The 13,381-nt window shown below is 38.3% G+C and overlaps 1 protein-coding gene across 1 annotated transcript in view; it reads left to right on the forward strand.

Annotated features, from left to right (window-relative positions):
* Positions 1 to 13,381, forward strand: part of BFAR (bifunctional apoptosis regulator) — a 42,497-nt gene that overhangs the window by 17,357 nt on the left and 11,759 nt on the right. The window contains exon 6 of the mRNA XM_004454622.4: positions 8,416 to 8,589. Within this exon, the coding sequence (XP_004454679.1) occupies positions 8,416 to 8,589 (174 nt within the window). The remainder of the gene's footprint in view (positions 1 to 8,415; positions 8,590 to 13,381) is intronic.

The following is a 13,381-nucleotide window of genomic DNA, read 5'->3' on the forward strand; positions in this document are numbered from 1 at the left end:
GCAATGACCCTGTGTTTCAAATATGTGAAAGTAATCTTCATATTAATGGAAACGGGAATGTGATTCTGGTCCTCCTATAAAAGGACTTTTAAAAGTAAAACTTAACTATCACCAGAGGATCCAAAATTAATAATAATTTTCCAGTATTATCAAATAATCTGTCAGTACTCAAATTTCCCACCTCTCCCCCCCCAACCCCCTCATTTTTTTTTTTTTTTTTAGCAGTTGATTTTTCTACTTGGGGCTCCAAATAAGGTCCACATGTCACATTTGGTTGTTGTGTCTCTTAACTTGTTTCCATCTTTTCATTACCCTGTATTTATTTGTTGAAGAAACTAGGTCATTTTGTGCTGTAGAGTTCTCCCACATATTAGATTTTTTTTTTTTTTAAGGAGGTACTGGGGATTGAACCCAGGACCTCGTACATGGGAAGCAGGCGCTCAGTCACTGAGCTACATCTACTTCCCGGATTTTGATGATTGTCTCTCAGTTGTGTCACCTAACAGGTCCCCCTGTCCCCTGCATATTTTATAATCTAGTGGTTAAATCTAGAGGCTTACTTTGGTTTAGATTTGATTTTGGAGGTATTTTTTGGTCAGGTGTCCCTTGTAGGTGGTGGTGTTTTCTTCCATCAAGTGGCTTATGTTGTCTAGCTGTCTCTTTTTTTTTGATGGTAGTAGCCACTGCAGTCATTGACTGCTTACCTCCATAAGTTTGTTAGGGGTCACAGACTGGTGACATTGTAATTCTATTATTCCCTCTTCACTTACTAGCTGAAATCCATGTAAAAGATGTAACATTTTCCCTCATCAACTATTTGATTACTCTGAATACATTTTGTACCCAGAATACACCTTGATTCTTTCCCTTTATTTATGAGTTTCAGAATGATATTACCCTCAAAAGGTGACCAGTTTCATTCTATAGGTACGTTATTAACTGGGGATTTTAACATTCTTGATATGTTTCAATACATTTCAGTTATTCGTGTTGATGCTTAAATTGTCTCATCTTTTATGAGTAGGCGCCTCCTCAAATTATTTCCTGAGACCACTTTTAAAATTTAACTTTTGTACTGAGGTGTGACATTTTTTAGTGAGTCCTTTTAACATGACCTTATTAGTCTTTAATTTTTTCCTATCTTATATGACAAGATGTTCAGGTTCATCTTGCACCTTTCCTGCCCAGACCTAGAATTAGCCATTTCACAAGTTGGATCTTTTTTTTTTTTTTTTAGTTTTCATTGTAGAAAATTTCAGATATAAACAAAAATAGAAAGCCAAGTATACTCATACCCAGCTTCAACAGTTATCAACTCACTGCCATTCTTTATTTTATTTATACCCCTCTATGTACTACTTATACCCCTAGTCCTATGACTATATTAAAATATATCCTAAACATCATATTATTTTATCCCTAAATACTTTAGTATGAATCTATAAAGAGACTCTTTTTTAAAAATCTTTTATTTAGAAATAATTTCAAACTTACAGTACAGTTGTAAAAATAATACAAACCTCACACAGAACTCCAAAATATATCCCCCCCACCAATACCCAGATCCACCAATTTAACATTTAGACACCTTTGCCATATCTTCCGTCATTTCTCTACCTATCTTCTGAACATTCAAGAGCAAGTTGTACACATCATTCTCCAAGAACATGCAATACTTCCATGTCCATTTCCTATGAACAAGGATATTCACTAGATAACCACCTTAGGTGCAGTTGCAAAAAGACTCTTTTAATGTAACTGTAATACCATTTTATGATCACATTTAAAAAATGTAATGGTAATGCATTAACAGCATCAAATAAATTGAATCTTTTTTTTAACAGCTTTACTGATGTTTAATTGACATACAATAAACTGCACATATTCAAATTATTCAGTTTGATAAGTTTTGACATGTATACACCTGTGAAACCATCTCCACAGTCAAGGAAATGAACATACCCTTCATCCCCAAAAGTTTTCCTCCTGCTCCTTTTTTTTCACCCTATCTCTTGCCTCTCCTTATTCTAATAGGTGTGCAGTAGTATTGTATTGTGGTTTTAGTTTGCATTTCTTCAAGGACATCTTTTCATATACTTGTTTGCCATCCTTACATCTTTGGTGAAGTGTCTATTCAAATCATATGCCCATTTCACGTGATGCTTAATACCATCATATAAACTGAATCATTTTTTAAAATATATTTTTTATTAAGGTATATCATTCATACATGAACATACACAGTAAGTGTATAGTAAAGATTGTAAACTTATGAAATAAACATACATAACATCATACAAAGGTCTTATACATCACCCCTCCACCAACACTTTGCATTGTTGTGAAACATTTGTTACAAACTGCAAGAGCATCATCAAACTATTACTACTAACTATAGTCCTTATCTTACGTTTGGTGTTTTTTCCCCCAACCCACCCTATTTTTAAAAAATATATTTTTATTACAGAGGTTGTGAATTTGCAAAACAATCATGCATGTGTATAGAATTCCTATACAGCACCCTTTCACCAACACACCATACCATGGTGGAACATTTGTTAACAGATTATGAGATAACATCATCAAACTATTACCACCAACCATTGTCTGTAGTGTGCATTTGGCCCACTTTTTCCATACATCTCCATTATCAACACAGTACATCTTTGGCATCAATGCAAGAACGTTATAGTATTGTTGTTAACCCTGTCTGTAGGTCACACCAGTTGCAGTTTTCCAGTGCTTCTCCACATTCCCACTACCCTGCAATAGTGATGTACATCTGCTCTAGCTCATAGAAGGACACTCTTGCATTTGTGCCCTCAACCACAATTCTCATCCACCTCTCGGTTCACTGTGTTAATCAGTCCCTAGATTATTTTTTGGCTTCCTTTCAACTGATATTTACTTCCCCAGACTACCCTTTTCAGCCACAATCCCTTTGATAAACCAGCTGCTACTCACTCTAATGTGTTACCATCAACTCTATCCATTTCTACACTTTTACAGTTAATTGAAAGTTCTACATATATTAAGAATCAGTAGTTCTTTTCAACCCTCCTCTTATCTCCTAATAACCTATACTGTAGGTTTTAACTCCATGTTTTTATTCTTTGTATTTAGTTCAAATTAATGAGACCATGCAATATCTGTCCTTTTGTGTCTGGCTTACTTCAGTTAGTATGTCTTCAAGACTCATCCATGTTATCATATGTGTCCCAATTTCATTTCTTTTTGCAGCATAGAATTCCTTTGTGTGTATATACCACATTTTGTTTATCCATTCATTGGCTGATGCACACTTGGGTTGTTTCTCTTTTTTGGCAATTGTGAATAATGTCTCTATGAACATCCGTGTGAAGATGTCTGTTTGTGTCATAGTTTTTAGTTCTTCTGGATATATTCCTAGTAGAGAAATTGCTGGATCATATGGCAGTTCTATATTTAGCTTCCTGAGGAACCACCAAACTGTCTTCCACAGAGGCTACACTATTTTACAATCAGTGGAGTGTTCCTGTTTCTCCACATCCTCTCCAGGATTTATTGTTGTCTTTTTTTTAATAATAGCTATTCTATGTAGTGTTAGATGACATCTCTTTGTTTTGATGTGCATTTCCCTAATAGCTAGTGATATGGGACTTCTTTTAATGTGCTTTTTGGTCATTTATATTTCCTCTTTGAAGAAATGTCTATTTAAATCTTTTGCCCATTTTTAAATTGGATTGTTTGCTCTTTTATTTTTCAGTGGTATAATCTCTTTGTATAGAATGGTAATCAAACCCTTATCGAATATGTGGTTTCTAAATATTGTCTCCCATTGAGTGGGCTGCATTTTCACCTTGATGAAGTCCTTTGAAACACACAAATATTTAAGGAGGTCCTGTTTATCCATGCTTTCTTTTGTTGCTTGTGCTTTTGGTGTAAGGTTTAAGAATCCACCACCTACCACCAGGTGTTGAAGATGTTTTCCTACATTTTCTTCTAGGAGCTTTATTATTCTTGCTTTTATATTTAGGTCTTTGGTCCATTTTTTTGAGGTAATTTTTGTATAAGGTGTGAGATAGAGCTAGTCTTTCTTTCTTTTGGCTATGGAAATCCAGTTCTCCCAGCATCATTTGTTGAGTAGACTGTTCTGTCCCAGCTGGGTAGGTTTGACAGACTAGTCAAAAATCACTTGACCGTAGATGTGACGGTCTGTTTCTGAACCATCAATTCGGTTCCATTGGTCTACATGTCTATCTTTATGCCAATACCATGCTGTTTTTACCATTGTAGCTAGGTAATATGATTTAAAGTCTGAAAGTGAGAGTCCTCCAACTTCACTTTTCCTTTTTGAATGTTTCTGACTATAAGGGGCCTCTTACCTTCCAGATAAATTTGGTAATTGTGTTTTCCATTTGTTTAAAAAATGCTTGTGGAATTTTTATTGGGATTGCATTGAATCTATGTATCAGTTTGGGTAGAATTGACGTCTTAATGATATTTAGTCTTCTAATCTATAAGCATGGAATGTTCTTTCAATTATTTAGGTCTTTTTAAAATTCTTTTAGCATTCATTATAGTTTTCTGAATACAAGTGTTTTACATCCTTGGCTAGGTTTTAGTCCTAAATATTTGATTCTTTTAGTTGCTATTGTAAATGGAGTTTTTTCCCTGACTTCCTCCTCAGATTGCACGTAACTAGTGTGTAGAAACACCATTGGTTTTTGCATATTGATCTTGTTCCCTGACACACTACTGAAATAGTTTATTAGCTCTAGCAGCTTTGTTGTAGATTTTCAGGGACTTTCTTGATAAAGGATTGTATCATCTGTGAATTGGGAAAGTTTTACCCCTTCCTTTCTGATTTGGATGCCTTTTATTTCTTTTTCTTGCCTGATTGCTCTAGCTAGAGCCTCTAGTAGTATATTGAACAACAGTGGTGACAGTGGGCATCCATGTCTTGTGCCTGAACTCATTGGGAAAGCTTTCAGTCTTTCATCATTGAGTACAGTGTTTGCTGTGGGTTTTTCATATATGGACTTTATCATGTTGAGAAAGTTTCCTTCAATTCCTGTCTTTTGTAGTGTTTTTTATCAAGAAAGGATGATGTATTTTGTCAGATGCCTTTTTTGCATCAATCGATAAGATCATGTGATTTTTCTTTGATTTATTAATGTGGTATATTATGCGGATTGAACTTCTTGTGTTGAACCAGCCACAGCTTTGCATGCAGTATAAAACCCACTTGAGCATGATGAATAATTATTTTAATGTGTTGTTGGGTTCAATTAGCAAGTATTTTATTTAGGATTTTTGCTTTAGAGAAATGGGTCTGTAATTTTCTTTTTTCATAATATCTTTATCTGGCTTTGGTATTAGGATGATATTGGCTTCATAGAATGAGTTTGGTAGCATGCCTTCTTGTTCAATTATTTTGAAGAGCTTGAGTGAGATTGGTATTAGATCTTCTTTGAATGCTTGGTAGAACTCACCTGTGAAACCATCTGGTCCTGGGCTTTTCATTTTGGGGAGCTGTTTGATGACTGTCTCAGTCTCTTTACTTGTGATTGGTTTGTTGAGTTCTTCTCTTTCTTCTAAGTTCAGTGTAGCTTGTACATATGTTCCTAGAAATTTTTCCATTTCATCTACATTGTCTAATTTTTTGGCATAAAGTTGTTCATAGTATCCTCCTCTGATCTCTCTTATTTCTGTATGTCAGTAATAATGTTCCCATTTTCATTTTTTATTTCATTTATTTGCATCTTCTCTCTTTTTTTCTTAGTCTAGCTAAGGGTTTGTCAATTTTGTTAATCTTCTTGGAGATTTTGTTAATTCTCTTTTTATTGTTCTCAATTTTTTATTTCTGCTCTGATCTTTGTTATTTCATTCCTTCTACTTGCTTTGGGATTAGTTTCCTGTTGTTTTTCTAGTTCCTCCAGCTGTGTAGTTAGGTCATTGATTTTGGCTCTTTCTTCCTTTTTAATGTAAGCATTGAGGGCTATAAATTTTCCTCTCAACACTGCCTTCTCTGCATCCCATTGGTTCTGATATGTTGTATTCTCATTGTCATTTGTCTTGAAATATTTATTGATTTCTCTTGAAATTTCTTCTTTGACCCACTGATTATTTAAGAGCGTGTTGTTTAACTCCATATATATGTGAATTTTCCCTTTTTCTGCTGCTTGTTGGTTCCAACTTTATTCCATTATAATCAGACAAAGCGGTTTGTATAATTTCAGTTTTGTTGAATTTATTGAGATCTGCTTTGTGACCCAACATATGGTCTATCCTGGAGAAAGATTCATGAGCACTTGAAAAGAGCATATATCCTGTTGTTTTGGGGTGCTATGTTCTGCATATATCTATTAGGTTTAATCCATTTATCATATTATTCAGACTCTCTGTTTCTTTATTGATCCTCTGCCCAGATATCCAATGCTGAGAGTGGCGTACTGAAGTCGCCAACTCTTATTATAGAGATTTCTATTTTTCCCTTTGGTTTTGCCAGTGTTTGCCTCATGTATCTTGGGGCATCCTGGTTAGGTCCATATATATTTATGATTGTTATTTCTTCCTGGTGAGTCATCTGTTTTTCTTTCCTTGTCTCTAATAACAATTTTGCTTTTTAAGTCTATATCATCTGGTATAAGTATAGCTACCCCAGATTTTTTTTTGGGTACTGCATGCTTGGAATATTTTTTTCCAACCATTCACTTTCAGTCTATTGGTATCCTTGGGTCTAAGGTGAGTCTCTTGCAGACTGCATATAGATGGCTCATATTTTCTCATCCATTCCGCCAGTCTGTGCCTTTTGATTGGGGAGTTTAATCCATAGCATTCAATGTTATTATTGTAAAGGCAGTTCTTGTTTCATCCATTTTGATCTTTGCATTTATCTTGTCATGTTGAATCCTTCTTAAAGTTTTTTTTTTTTTTTAAGATTTATTTTTTATTTATTTCTCTTCCTTTCTTCCCCCCTTCCCCAGTTGTCTGCTGTCTGTGTCCATTTGCTGTGTGTTCTTTTGTGACCACTTCTATCCTTATCAGCAGCACCAGGAATCTGTGTTTCTTTTTTGCTGTTGTTGCATCATCTTGTGTCAGCTCTCTGTGTGTGCGGTGCCATTCTTGGGCAGGCTACACTTTCTTTTGCGCTGGGTGGCTCTCCTTACGGGTGCACTCCTTGCGTGTGGGGCTCCCCTATGCGGGGGACACTCCTGCATGGCACGGCACTCCTTGTGTGCATCAGCACTATGCATGGGCCAGCTCCACATGGGTCAAGGAGACCCGGGGTTTGAACCACAGACCTCCCATGTGGTAGGCGGACGCCCTATCCATTGGGCCAAGTCTGCTTCCCTAAAGTTATTTTTATAAGTAGGAAAAATATAAATATATATTCATTGTATATGCACTTATACATTGTAGTAAAATTTGGAAAATTTACAGAAGTGAGGAAAACAAAAAAAAATTTTTAATACATATATATTTAAGGTGCCAGGTGCCAGAACCTCGTATGTGGGAAGCTAGCACCTAACCACTGAGCCACATTGGCTCCCCCGAATTGGCTTTCTTGTTTGTTTATTTTGTTTTAGGAGGCACCCAGGGACCAAACCTGGTACCTCCCATGTGGGAAACAGGTGCTCATTCACTCGAGCCACACCCACTCCTGGAAAATGAAAATTAATTGTCCATTTTCCCACCCAAGGTTCAAATATGGTTAACAATGTATTTTGTTCTGTTTTCTGCTAGTCTGTTTTCTGTGCGTATTTTAAACAGTTCTTTTGTTTAGTCATTTAACAAATATGTGTTGACTCTCCAGTGTGTGTCAAATGTGCCTTTGTGTGTAAGGATCCCAGCACTGAACGAACCCCAGTGTCCACGAAGCTGACACATATTGAGGTCATAGTGCCATCTGTCTTCGAATCCTTCCTTCACCTAACATTTTGTGATGAGCATTATCAAAGTCTCCTCACATAGATTTTTCAATGGTCTTTGAATTTTGTATTAGATATCTATTAACAATTATCTGCTGTAATTTCCTTAATTTCCTTAGGTCACTTGTTTCTCCCTTTTTCTCTCTCTTGTACATAATGCAACAGTAACATACCTTGTACATAAAGCCCTCTTTTATTAAGGTGTGTCTACTAACAGATTGGCTTAATTAAACATTTTTGAGACTCTGGTGCATTTTGCAAAATTGCTTTCCAAAAAGGTTATGTTATACTAGCAGTGCTTAGGAGTATTCTTGAACAATGGATAGAGATTAGATCTTTATATAATAAAACCCAAGAGATTGCTTGGCCTCTGCTTGCCAATCATTCATTTGTTACTTATGCAAGAAGGCTGCTGGCGGAGGGCATATGACCGTGGAAGGCATGGGTGGGAAGCTGCCAGCCCAGTTGTCATGTGTCCCTGTTCCCTCCTTGTGCGCTGCAGGCCGTGAACCCTGGCAGGTCTCTGTTCCTGCTGTATGCCCTCAAGAGCTCCCCTAGACTTGGTCTACTATACCTGTACCTGTTTGACTACACAGACACCTTCCTACCCTTCATCCATACTATCTGTCCTCTGCAAGAAGACGATGCTGTAGAGGATATCCTCACCAAGCTTCTGGTAAGTCTGCCAGCCCTCAAAGCTGAGTGGAATTGAATATGATAGCTAGAACCTTTCATTGAAGATCAAACAAAAGCTACCCTTAGTTTGAATTTTGCAGAGAGAGCCCCCTTGCAGGAGAAGATAAAGGAGAGACCTTTCATACTTCCAGAAGCCTATTTTATTTCCTTCATTGCATGGCAGGAGGGTCTATTCACTGGATTTGAATTAAAACAACAGTATTGCTTTTACTCTAAAAGAAGATAATTTAGATCTGGATTGCCCTGAAGGTTTGATTTATGGATTTTTTCCAGTTTGGTCATCTGTCTCTTAGGAGGTCCCCGAAGGATGGTTATATGTCCCACCATAGGGCAGGATTAGAATCCGTCCTATTGATCTCAGAGCAGTAAGCTACCCTACAGCTTGCTGATAGCAGTTGTCTTGTGTGCAGACCCCTAGGGCCTTTGCAGGGATAGTTCCCTGTGTCGGGTCCCTTTCTCTTCTGTTTGACCTATAGAGCCCTTCAGAATTGTTGGTGGATCCTGTTCACTCAGGGTAGTTTTGCTCTGTCTAGTTGGTCATTCGAGGATAATGTCCTTTGCATTGCTACTTTGGGGACAGTTCTTCTGATCTGTTTGCATCAAAAGTCACATGGATGGGTCTCACTCTGTGCCTCTCTTTGCACCTGAGAAGATGGCAGAGTGGGCATCCAAGTTGGAGCTGTTTGTATGTCTGGCTAACATTTGTTGACTACCTGTTGCAGAAGCAGTTTTCAAAAAAACTTGATCAAAATATTTCAGATAATTGGAGGCTAGGCCATGGTGTAATATCCACATATGAGATAAGAAACCGTTCTGATTATTGAGGGCCAAAATGTATGAAGAAGCATGATGTTCCTGTGAATCCCATTGCCTGGCAGTTTACCACAGGATACTTTGCCACATTTGATCGTATATTATGAGGAAAGCAATCTGAGAGATTGGAATAGAAAAAGTACTTGAGTTAAAAACTGCAAGGCTAACATTGAATTACTTGGATGCTGTGATCCACAAAACAAATTATTATTGAAGATCCCTATTATGGGAATGACTCTGATTTTGAGACTGTGTACCAGCAGTGTATTAGGTGCTAAAGAGCATTTTTGGAGAAATCACAGTAAAGCTGCATCCATTCATTGCTGAAGGCGAAAAATAATTAACATCTTTACAATGATGTTTGAGGTTTTTCACTCAATCAGTGTGTTAAGTGTAATATTTTATAACTCAGTGCCACAACTGTTTTTTCAATTGACTTGCTATTTTTTATCTTAAAAAATAATTGTGAGAACCAGTAAAATGGCAGCGAAGTAAGGTGCTCCTAGAGTCAGTTCCTGCTACAGGGCAGTTAGCAAACACCCACAGCTCTCTGGAGCTAGCTGAAGCACCTGTTCGGGGGCTCCAGGAGGCCAGGAGAGCATCCTGCAATGTCCTTGAAGGAATGGAAGGAGGAGACTGCTCATTTGAAGAGAAGACTCGTAAGTAGAGGTTCCACGCCACAGAGGCCAGTGCCCATCCTCCACTGGAGGCACAAGCCGCCATGGGAGCTGTTCCACGGCTGGAATTGAAAGCTCCACTTCCCTAAAACAGGGGAGGAAGAGATGGTTGGGTACCAATTTCAACTACTGATGAGTAAAATTCAGCAGGCTACAGTATAATCCTGAGAACAGCTAAAGTTTGAGCCTGTCCAAGTCAGAAAGAGGCTGGGAGTGCTATCTTAACTCAGTGCCTGGCGCAAGGGGAAGTGACTGAAAATCCCAGTGCTGGTGGGGACCAGCTTCTTCCCATCCAGATCATATTGCAGGTCTAGCCTAGGCCCCAGTGTCACCTCCAGCAGGGAGGAAGCTGCGGGGACCTGCACCAGCCTCTCCGGGAAATTACTGGCCAAGCCATGGAGGCCAGTGATCATCCTACTCTGGCAGTATGAGCCACCCCAGGAGCTGTTCTGTGACAGGAATTGGAAGCTTCATTTCCCAGAAATGGGAGGAGGAGATGGGTGGCTGCTGATTTTGGATACTGATTGGTAGACTTGGCTGGTTAAGAGATAACCCTGGGAACAGCTGGAGTGTGAACCAGCCCAAGTTAGAAAGAGGCCAGTAGCCACCATTTTGACTCTGCCCCCAGCTTGAGGGGAAGCCAGGTTGACTGAAACTCTCAGTTTCTTTCACACAGATCAGCCTGCAGCCTGCCTAGGCTTCAGCCCCGCCTCTGGTGGAGAGGAGGCTGAGAAGCCCTCCACCAGCCTATATAGGTAACTGCAGGTAACTTTGACTGGCATAGACTGAAAATCAAAAGTCTACCAGGGCAACAGCGTTCATCTTGGACCTGCACTGCATAGATTGCTGCCCACACCTACAGCTCCATCACTGCTCGAGGCAGGGGAGAAAGGGATATGAAGCTTTATCAGTCTCTCTGGGCAGCTATAGTCTAGGCCTGCACGTGGATTATTCCACATAGCTGTGACTCTGTCCCTACCCCTGGCAAAGGAGAAAGTTGGAAGAAGCTTCACTGGTCCTTGGCACAATGAGGGCAGCTTGAGCCTCCACAGCTTACAGCACCAACTATGTGCTTGGCTCATACTGTATAACCAGCAAGGGAGAAACAATAGGAAGCCCTAAACTAAAGAGAAAAACTGCACCCAGAAAAAATACTCTAGTAAGCCAGATGCAAAGACACCAACCAAAAATTACAATCCACACCAAGAAACAGGAAGCTATGGCCCAGTTAAAGGAACAAGGTAAGCCTCCAGATGACATAAAGGAGTTGAGACAATTAATTACAGATGCTCAAAAAATCTCTTTAATAAATTCAATGAGATGGCTAAAGAGATTAAGGATTTTAAGAAGACATTGGATGAACACAAGAATTTGAAAGCATACATAGAAAAATGGCAGATCTTATGGGAATGAAAGGTGCAATCAGTGAAATTAAAAAAACATTGGAATCATAGCAGATTTGAGGAGGCAGAAGAAAGGATTTGTGAGCTTGAAGAAATGGCCTCTGAAAGTGAACATAAAAAAGAACAGATGAGGGAAAGAATGGAAAAAATTGAACAAGGTCTCAGGGAACTAAATGACAGCAAAAGGAGTGCAAACATACGTGTCATGGGTGTCCCAGAAGAAGAGAGGGGAAAAAGGGCAGAAGGAATATTTAAAGAAATAATGGTAGAAAATTTCCTAACCCTATGGAAGGACATAGATATCCCTGCCCAAGGAGCACAACATACTCCCATCCAAAAAAATCCGAGTAGACCAACTCCAAGACACATACTCATCAGAATGTCCAAGGGCAAAGACAGAGAATTCTGAGAGCAGCAAGAGAAAAGCAATGTATCACATATAAGGGATATCCAATAAGATTAAGTGCTGATTTCTCACCAGAAACCATGGAGGCAAGAAGACAGTGTCTTATATATATAAGATACTACAAGAGAAAAACTTCCAGCCAAGAATCTTATATCCAGCAGGACTGTCTTTCAAAAATGAGGGTGAAATTAGAATATTCACAAATAAACTGAGAGAATTTCTGAGCAAGAGACAGAATTTCAGGAAATACTAAACAGTGTGCTAGAGCTTGAAAAGAAAGGAGAGAGGGTCCTGGAAGAGAGTCTAGAAATGAATATTATTTCAATAAAAGTAACTAAAAGTGTCAAAGAGTGGTGAAAATAAAATATGACAGAAAAAACTCAAATAGGAATAAACTTAACCAATGATGTAAAGCACTTGTATTCAGAAAACTGCAACTCAGTGTTAAATAAAAAAAGCCCTAAATAACTGGAAGAACATTCCATGCTCATGGATTGGAAGACTAAATATCATTAAGATGTCAATTCTACTCAAATTGATATACAGATTTAATGCAATCCCGATGGAAATTCCACCAGCATTAAAGAAAAAATTGAAAACATGATCATTAAATTTATTTGGAAGGGTAAGGAGTCCTGAATAGCCAGAAACATCATGAAAAGGAAAAGTGAACCCTCACCTCCAGACTTTAAACCATAATACCTACTTACAGCATGGTATTGGCCTAAAGACAGACACAATAGACCAATGGAACCAAACTTATGGTTCAGAAACCGACCCTCACATGTATGGTCAAGTGATTTTTGACTAACCTGTCAAGCTCGGGCAGAACAGTCCATTCAACAAATGGTGCTGAAAGAATTGGATATCCATAGCTGAAAGAAGGAAAGAGGACCCCTATCTCACACCTTATCCAAAAATTGATCAAAAAACTAAAAAGCAAGGACCATAAAACTTCTAGAAGAAATTATTGGAAAATATCTTAAAGACCTGGTGGTAGGTGGTGGATTCTTAAAGGAGATAAGAGAAGGACTGAGTGGAATACTGATGTTTAATGTATGTAGAAGTTTTAATTAGCTTTACTGTAAAAGCGTGGAAATATATAGAGTGAATGGTAACACACAGTAAGTAACAGCTAGTTTATAAATGGGGATGTGACTGAAAATGGTAGTCTAGTTATGTAAATGCCATTTGACAGAATGCTTGAGAATAATCTAGGAACTGGATAGCACAGTAAACCAAGAGGTGGGTGAGAATTGTGGTTGATGGTACAGATGCAAGAGCATCCTTTTGAGCTAGAACAAATATATATCACTACTGCAGGGTGTTGGGAATGTGGAGAAGCATGGGGCTGGAGTGGCCTATGGACTGTGGTTAGTAGTAATAATATAATATTCTTGCATCTATGCAAAAGATATACTGTGTTCATACTGAGGCACTATGGACATGGTAACAATCAGATGATATTTTATC

Source organism: Dasypus novemcinctus, chromosome 23 (assembly GCF_030445035.2).
Source record: "Dasypus novemcinctus isolate mDasNov1 chromosome 23, mDasNov1.1.hap2, whole genome shotgun sequence".
In the NCBI taxonomy this organism is placed as follows: domain Eukaryota; kingdom Metazoa; phylum Chordata; class Mammalia; order Cingulata; family Dasypodidae; genus Dasypus; species Dasypus novemcinctus.